Source organism: Mus caroli, unplaced genomic scaffold (genome assembly GCF_978045245.1).
Source record: "Mus caroli unplaced genomic scaffold, Mus_caroli_1 scaffold_11, whole genome shotgun sequence".
Taxonomy (NCBI): Eukaryota; Metazoa; Chordata; class Mammalia; order Rodentia; family Muridae; genus Mus; species Mus caroli.
The window spans coordinates 105350808-105360032 of NW_028227266.1; the positions used below are offsets into that span (position 1 = coordinate 105350808).

Genomic DNA, 9225 nt, shown 5'->3' on the forward strand with positions numbered 1-9225 from the left:
TGGCCACCTGAATGTGCCCCATTTTGTCTGAAGGTATGAGCCGCCTATAAATCATTAAATAAATCATTGAAGATTCAAAAATGTGAATGAAGTGTTATTATCAATGGTTCATTATACACCTTTAAATCAATGGACCAGTGATTCCCATGATTCGGTCTTAAAGCCAGGGCTCTGGGCATTTATGGCAGAAGAAGACCAAACAAACAAACAGGCATCACTCTGCCTTTTCCTTGGAAGTGACTCAACTGTTGCCTGAGTCACAGCTGCCCTTATGACATCATGGGCCACCCTCCTCTGCTTTCTGTTCACACCAATGCCGGAGGAGCACAGACCTGAGGGGATTTGAACCATCTACACCCAATCCATGCGTGAACAATGGTGAGCAAGTGAGGGAGGGCAGACACACTATGCTTGTGTCTCCCCATAGAGCTCTCAGGACGAGGGGACCCTCTGATGCCTCAGGGTCTGGGAAGGAAGTAGCTGTGTGATGGTGGCACTCATCTTTAATTCCAGACCTTAGGAGACAGAGGCAGGCTGGTCTCTGAATTGGAGGCCAGCCTGGTCTACAGAGAAAGTTCCAGAACAGCCAGGGCTACACAGAGGGCTGGGAAAGAGAGAGTCTGGGAGCTCTTGAAGTCAAGGATGTGTGGATACAGAGCAGCAAGGGGAGATGGCATACACACACAATTCTAAGCCAACTTCCCAACATCTTCGCTATTCTATTCCATAAACATGTTCCCTGAATCAGCCCCAGGCCCTTGGTCTGAGCCGGAGTTTCCCCAACTTCACACTAACACTGTCTGCTTTCCTGACTTCCCCAATTGCTGAGCACAGGGTGAGGAGCAGCAGAAGCCTGAAGACCTTAATGCACCTACTGACGATGCTCCTCAGGAGAAGCAGCAGCCAGCTGATCTATCCTCAAAAACAGAGAAGGCAGAGGTAGGAGGAGAGTGGGCCTCTGTGTCTCCTCCGACCCTTGTCCTTTGCATGGTCCAGAGCTCAGATCCGGGGCAAATGGTCCTTTATTGCCACTCTCTCCTGTTTCCTTTCCAGGCTAAAACTCTGGTTCAGACATGGAAAGCAGACAAATGTTAGTGTGAAGTTAGGGAAACTCCGGCTCAGACCGGGGGCCTGGGGCTGATTCAGGGAACACGTTTATGGAATAGAGTAGCTAAGATGTTGGGAAGTTGGCTTAGAATTGTGTGTGCATGTTTTATGATTCTGCACATATGTCTGCTTGTCAATTAAGATAGAACTGTGAAAATTATCAGGCTTGATGGTGCACACCAATTGTCCCAGTATGTGGGAGGCTGAGACACTTAGGAAAGAGGTTGAGGCCAGGAAAAATTTCATAGACTCAACACATACACACATGCACACATACATACACACTCACTCACACACATACACACACTTACACACTCATAACACACACACACAAACACACACACATGCACATACACTCACATACATACACATGTTCATACACATACACACATATACACATCACACACACATAAACATACTCACACACTCATACACACACACACACTCATACATACTCACACAATCACACACTCATACACACACACACACACTCACACACATACACACATGATGGGGCAGTGTGGGAAGAGAAGAGAGAGAGAACGGGGAAGAGAAGATTGGACTGTATGAGTTGAAAGAAATGTAACGTGAGGTTTCAACAAGAGGGAGGAGAAGGTTGAGGACTGGGGAGAGTCAAGAGGGACAAATGAACAAGGACACCAATTCCCCAGAAGGTTCTAATGGGAAGGGACCTGGCTCTGTTTAGGTGGGCAGGCTCAGCCTGGCATAACCATTTCATATGTATAGGCTCACAGGTTTTGCTAACCTGGTCTATGGGAAAGCTGGAATGCCAGGCTTGAGACTCAGGAACATAGTGAACTGCTGGTGGCCTGAAGCCAGAGGGTGAGGGACAGAGGCAGGACACCAACCCAATCTTCTAGTCTCTGCCAGTGTCCTGACCAAGGCGATGAGTTTCAGGGGAAAAGGGAGGGGCAGCGATGGACAAGGAGTCAGAGCCCTTTTCAGCATCTCCTTGTGCTGAGGTGGATGAGGACATTCACTATGCCTTCCCCTTTTCTTTGCAAGTCCAAGAAAAACCAGGAGCTTTCTGAAAAGGACCAAGTTGTAAAGATCCAAGCTTGGTGGCGCGGTACACTGGTACGTCGGTCGCTGTTGCACGCAGCCCTCAGTGCCTGGATCATTCAATGCTGGTGGCGGTTGATACTGCCAAAGATTATGGAGAAGAGGCGGCAGTCCATGCTGGATACCTTCCAACAGGAGCAGTGGGCAGTCGTCAGGTTGCAGTCCTGGATCCGCATGTGGCGTATCCGCAGGCGTTACTGCCGGTTGCTTAAGGCTGTCCGGACCATCCAGTCCCACTGGAGATGTCATACTTGCTCTTCACGGGGTGTCATCAAGGGCCAATACCGAATTTCGACCAGCCAGATGCATCTTGAGCTGGAGGTCTTGCTGGGTTCGGGGCCTTATATTGTGACCGAATGTATTCCCCTCCCAATAAAACAGTGAGGCGGTGGTCTTATGTGGAGTTTCTCTCTATCAAATTCCAGGAGGGCATGATGGGAAAGTTTTGGCATTTTGTATACTAGCTCTGGGGAAGTGGCAACCCTGGGTTCTTGTCTCCTAGCTTTTCATCCTCAGCTTCTGAGTCTAACTTGATATCTAAACTGGAAGCTGTCAAGAGAGTCCCACTAAATTATTTTCTTCTCCTTCTCCTCCTTCTCCTCCTCCTCCTTCCCCTTCTTCCTCTTCCTCCTCTTTTACTCTCCTCCTCCTTTTTTTTTTAAATTTTTTTTAAAGATTTATTTTATTATATATAAGTACACTGTAGCTGTCTTCAGACACTCCAGAAGAGGGCGCCAGATCTCGTTGTGGATGGTTGTGAGCCACCATGTGGTTGCTGGGATTTGAACTCTGGACCTTCGGAAGAGCAGTCGGGTGCTCTTACCCACTGAGCCATCTCACCAGCCCCTCCTCCTCCTTTTTAAAGTTTTTTTTGAGATAGGGGTTCTCTATGTATCTCTGGCCGTTCTGGAACTCTGTAGACCAGGTTAGCCTCAAACTCAGAGATGGAACAGCCTCTGCCTCCTCAGCACTGGGATTAAAGTCATGTGTCACCCCTCCCAGCCACACCAGATTTTTATTCCCATTTTTTTCTCTCAAGCTCTCCAAGGAGACTAGGTTCACCTTTCTCCACATCTGGCCCAAGTGTAGGAGGGTCTACAGCTGTGAGTGGTCAGACCTCAGGTGATACAGGACCTGGAGCTAAGGAGTTTTTAGTTTAGTTTCCCTCTGCAAGTGATGATGCAGGCAGTGCTTGGCTTCCTGCACATTTCTTCCTGAGCCCTGTTGTCCAAAGGGTGGCATTAGGGTTAGGTGATGGCAAAGGTCAAATAGCCCAGGCTAGGTGGCCCCTCTTCTTGTCTGGATATTGCTATCCCAGAGATAGATACAGAAAGGGAGGGGCTGCCCTGTCCTGTGTCTGTTATACCCACTCAGAAGGATTTCTATATTCTTGTCTTTTTTTAGATTTATTTATTTATTTTATGTATATGAGTACACTGTAGCTGCGCAGATGGTTGTGAGCCATTATGTAGTTGCTGGGAATTGAACTCAGTATCTCTGCTCGCTCTGGCTCCACTCACTCCGGCCCAAAGATTTATTTATTATTATATGTAAGTACACTGTAGCTGTCTTCAGATCCTTGGTTCTGCTTCTCAGTGTCACTTGGCCGTGTCACTTCTCTCTGAGCCTCAGCTTTCTGAGCTGGGCCTTGTGCTCACCACATTTCAGAGCTGAAGGTCAGGGTCCAAGCACCTCATTGTATACCTTAAACATACACAATGTTAATTACATCTCAATAAAAAGCTACAAAGTAGTCAGCGTCAGCAACAAACAGACTTTTGGCGTTGTCTTTAAAAAAGTGTCTGACTTTGACCAAATCTCTCTGTAGCAAATCCAAAGAGACTGATCAACCCCGCCTAGTGGTACATGCCTGTGATCTCAGCACTGAGAGGATGAGGCAGGAGGATTGCTTCAAGTTCAAGGCCAGTCCAATCTACATGGCAGTTTCTGGGCCAACCAGAGCACTGTAGCAAAACTCTATGTCAAAGCAAAAATAAAAGAATCCTTCTCAGTGGATGGACTGGAAACGTAGTTGTGCTCGCACTCACAGGTACAGCTGAGCTGGCTTCTGGGTTTTTTGTTTTTCAAGACAGGGTGTTTCTGTGTAGTCCTGGTTGTCCGGGATCTTGATTTGGAGACCAGGCTGACCTCTAATGCCTGCCTCTGCCATCCAAATGCTGATTAAAGGTGTGAGCCACCACATCCAGCACTGCTTACTTCTACACTGTGTATCTACACTGAAATTGTATGAGACCTTCAATCCCACTGTAAACTCAGGTCATTCCACCGCTCCCCTTCCAAATTACTCTTAAAAAAAAGATTAAAAATAATCATGTGTTATGTCTGTGTGAAGGTGTGTGAGGGTGTGCACAGGTGTATTTCAGGTGTATACAGGTGTCTGTGGAAGCCAAAAAAAGGCTCTCCGGTCTCCTGGAACTTGGGTTAGAGGTGGTTGTGACCCACCAGGTATGGCTGTTGTGAACACAGGGCCTCTTCTAAGAGCAGCCAGTGCTTTTAACCACTGAGCCTTTTCTCTAGCTCCAGATCTCTAACTCTAATTGTCCAGGAAGGGGTAGGGAAAAAGAAAAAAAGAAAGGACAAAAGAAAACTAAACATTCAATTAAGTAGAGTCAAGTCACTTTCAGAAAAATAAGATGGCTGGCTAAGTGTTTCAAGGCTTCACCCCAAACCTTGAGACAATAGGCCTGAGTGCTGAGCACAGATTTTGGCCTGCCTCTTTCCTGTTGATCTTAGGAGATCAACAGGAAAATATATACTAATCTCTAGGGCAGAACCAATCTCTCGCAGAAGAGCTCAGTTCCTAGCGCCCAGCTCTGCTCTCTACAGCCTTCATACATACCTTCCCCACATCCAACATGCATATAACTATGAAAAATACAAGTGTATCTCTAACTGTACCTAAAAACCAGGAAGGAACATAGAGTAGATAGCAGTTATTAAAGACGGCAAATGTGGAAAGTAGATCAATTTTAATCTCTCTCTCTCTCTCTCTCTACCTATGTGTGTGTTTGAGACAGTTCTCACTATATAGCCCAGGCTATCCTGATACTCACTATGTAGACCAGGCTAGTCTTAAAATCACAGAGACCCACCTGCCTCTGCTTCCCAAGCTCTAGGCATCTGATGCCCTCTGCTGGTGTGTCTGAAGATAGCTACAGTGTAATCATATACATAAAATAATCAAAACAAACCAAAAACTTCAAAGGATGTAGGATGTAGGTCAGTAGTAGAGTGAATGAATGAGCAAGGCCATTTACACACACACACACACACACACACACACACACACGAGAGAGAGAGACAGACAGACAAACAGACAGACAGAGAGACACAGAGAGACACAGAGAGAGAATGAAAGAGAAATTTATTATTTTCCTTGATTTTAAAGACTTACTTATTTTTATTTATTTAATGTATGAATGCTCTGCTGCATATACTTCCATATACCAGGAGAGGGCATCAGATCCCCTTACAGATGGTTGTGAGCCACCATGTAGTTGCTGGGAATTGAACCCAGGACCTCTGGAAGAACAGCCAGTGCTCTTAACCACTGAGCCATCTCTCCAGCCCTGAGAGAGAAATTTAAAGAGTGAAGTTGACATCCTCAGTGAATGAAAGAGGCTGTGTCAGGCATGAGGTAGCCATCCTCAAAGAGCCATTAAAGGGAGCACAACAGACTGTTAACTGCTGGGCTTAGCGAGAGAGAAGGCATACCAAGCATAGATTCAGGACTGGAATGTTTGCCATGGAAGTCCTCCTTGGATTGCAGTCTGAAAGAGCAGAGAAATGCAAAGATCAGAAAAACAAAAGGAAACAGAGAAGCAACAGGGCAGAGGTTACAGCCATGGCTGAGTCCCCGATGGAGAGCAGCCCCATTAAAGCATGGGTAAGATTCCTAAAGGGACTCACTGGCCCTCAAAAGATGGAGGCAGCTGGCGCTCCACACCAGCCACAGCACAGTGTCATACTGATGAAGATAAGATACTTAGTATTCAAGAGGAAAGGAGACAAATAGGTTACCTATCCAGGGACCAAGTATCAGGTCTACATGGATGTTCTCAAATCAATGCTGGGTGGGGGAAGAGTATGGAGGGACCCCAGTGCTCTGAAAGAGGTCACGGAGTGCTGAGTGACCCCCAAATGTGCCTCTCATATATGTATAAATTTATTTTTGGACAAGGTCTCATGTAGTTCAAGACTAGCTGAAGATGACCTTTGTACTGGCTGGTTTTGTGTGCCAACTTGACCAATAAGCTAGAGTCATAGAGAAAGGAGTCTCAGTTGAGGAGATGCCTTTTTATAAAAGTTTTCTTTCTTTCTTTCTTTTTTTAAAGACATATTTACTTTATATATATATATATATATATATATATATATTATATATATTGTAGCTGTCTTCAGACACACCAGAAGAGGGCATCTGATCCCATTACAGTTGGTTGTGAGCCACCATGTGGTTGCTGGGATTTGAACTCAGGACCTGTGGAGGAGCAGTCAGTGCTCTTTACCACTGAGCCAACTCTCCAGCCCAGGGAAATGCCTTTATGAGATCCAACCGTTAGGTATTTCCTTAACTAGTTATCAACGGGGAAGGGTCCAGACCATTGTGGGTGGTGCCATCCCTGGGCTGGTGGCCTGGGTTCTATAAGAAAGCAGGCTGAGCAAGCCATGGGGAGCAAGTCAGTAAGCAGCGCCCCTCCATGGCCTTTGCATCGGCTCCTGCCTCCAGGTTCCTGCCCTGCTTGCGTTCCTGTTCTGACTTCGTTTGGTGATGAACTGTGATGTGGACGTGTAAGCCTAATAAACCCTTTACTCCCCAACTTGCTTTTTGGCCACTGAGTTTTGTCAAGCAATAGAAACCCTAACTAAACCAACCTCGATCTCTTAGTCTTTCTGCACTCCCTCTCCCCCCAGTGCCACACCCGACTTTTTAATGTCAATTCTGGGGATAAACATTAAGGCTTTATGCTTATGCAAGCAAACATTTTACTTCCGCTATCTCCCCAGCCAGTCTCTGAAAGTATTTCTGGGGAGTTAACTCTAAGACAGAAGCAAATTCAGGAGCATGGGACAATAAGCACTGATGAAGTAAGGTTTATTGTCACTACCAAACAGGATTTCTCTACATGTCGATTTCTATTAAACAGGAGTGCAGTCTCAGATGACACCAACACAGGAGGTTGCTGGAGGTAGTAGAGAGCAAGGGGAGAGACTGGGCTAGTCCCAGAATTCCCCTACCCCCAAGACAGGGTTTCTCTGTGTAGCCTTGGCTGTCCTGGAGCTCACTTTGTAGACCAGGCTGGCCAGGAACTCACAGATCTGCCTGCCTCTGCCTCCCAAGTGCTAGGATTAAGTCTGTCTTGACTATCACACGTCTGCTGTGGGATTAGCAATGCTTTCTCATGTGTGTTTATGGGCATGTGTTTGCAGATGCCTGCAAAGACAAGAGGGGGTTGGATCCCTGGAGCTGGAGGGACAGGCAGTTGTGAGCTGTCAGATGTGGGTTCTTAGGAAGAGCATTGAGGGATCTTAATTGCTGAGACATCTCTCTGGACCTAAGCAGACTTACAAAAATAAAAATAAATTGCTTGAAGCATATTATTATATTGATGGAAAGTTAACTAACATACCTTCATGTCAAGACCAAACAAGGATAATATAAAAATACAAAATTACTATTAATACCTCATGAACAAGGAAGAAAATAAAAGTCAATAAAATATTAGCAAGTCTAACTTAACAGCCTATACTAAATATAAAGTCTGCATTATATTCTGCAAGCCCATACATACACCACAACTAAGTAGGCTTTCTACCAAATGTACAATTTCAACATTTGAAAACGGATCATGGTAAGTTACTGTGATCATCGACAATATTGAACTTGTGTGTAATAGAGGCTGAAAGTTCATGTCTCCTTTCCCCATAATCAACTGCAAAGTTGAATGTGATGATATTGCCTGCAAACCCAGAACATGGATGACAGAGGCAGGAAACTCAAGAAAGAGTTCAAGGTCATTTTAGCTACATAGCAAGTTCAAGGCCAGTGGAGCTTGGTGAGACTCTTAAAAAAAAAGAAACAACAAAACCCTAAACAACAGGAAAGAAATCTAAAGAAAATGCTTCTCTTGTGCCAGGAAGGACAGCACACCCCTGTCATCCCAGCCCTCGGGAGACAGAGGTTGGGGGAATCTCCGAATTCACGACTAGCCTAGTCTACAGTGTAAGTTCCAGGACAGCCAGGGTTATACAGAGAAATCCTGTCTCAAAAACCAACCAACCAAACCAAACCAAAAAATTAAAAAGGAAATGCTTGTCTATAATGAAACATTACATATTTTACCTTTGAAATGTTTTTTTTCCCACAATACAGCTACTGTATAAGATATTTGTATAAGATATTTGCCAAACACTGATACACATCTATGAACATACTGTCTTTATTGAGAATATTCATCACTTGGGAGACAGTTACAAAGTTCTATTAGATTCCCCTCTTGATATTTCCCTTCAATGTGTCATCGCATCGTGGACGATTTCCATCTGGAATGTGGGTGGTTGCTCCTCATTTGCTTGATAAATATATCTAGACATACGGAAGTTATTCTCATATTTGCATGGGGAAATGGCAAACCCGTCGCTACTCTACATATAATCCGAGCTCAGAACACATTCAGTGCAGATTTGTGTACAAGTGGATGTCTCGCTTGTTTCAATTTTCGATAACACAGGACGCACACAGTGGAGCTTGACATGCTTGGGATTCAGAGTGAAGTCTTTCCATCATGACTTTGCCAGAGTACAAATGTTAGCTACAAGCGCTGTGGTTTTGCTTTTTTTTTTCCTTAAAGATTAGTGCATTAGTGCATGCATGTATGAGGGTGCCAGGTCCCCTGTAATTGGAGGTATAGACGGTTGTGAGCTGCCCTGTTGGTGCTGAGAATTAAACCTGGGTCCTCTAGAAGAGCAGCCATTGCTCTTAACCACTGGACCATCTCTCTAGCTCCCATGTGT

The 9225-nt window shown here is 45.2% G+C and overlaps 1 protein-coding gene across 2 annotated transcripts; it reads left to right on the top strand.

The window, feature by feature from the left end:
* The first annotated feature begins 295 nt into the window (after positions 1-295).
* On the top strand, positions 296-2575 carry Iqcf1 (IQ motif containing F1). Of its 2 annotated transcripts, XM_021173020.2 has the most exons (3): positions 296-378; positions 835-939; positions 2134-2575. In XM_021173020.2, exons 1-3 carry the CDS (start codon positions 376-378, stop codon positions 2572-2574), a joined length of 549 nt encoding a protein of 182 aa, XP_021028679.1. In that variant the 5' UTR covers positions 296-375; the 3' UTR covers position 2575. The 2 variants fall into 2 exon arrangements, with proteins under 2 accessions (XP_021028679.1, XP_021028680.1); XM_021173021.2 differs by lacking the exon at positions 835-939.
* The last annotated feature ends 6650 nt before the right edge of the window (positions 2576-9225 follow it).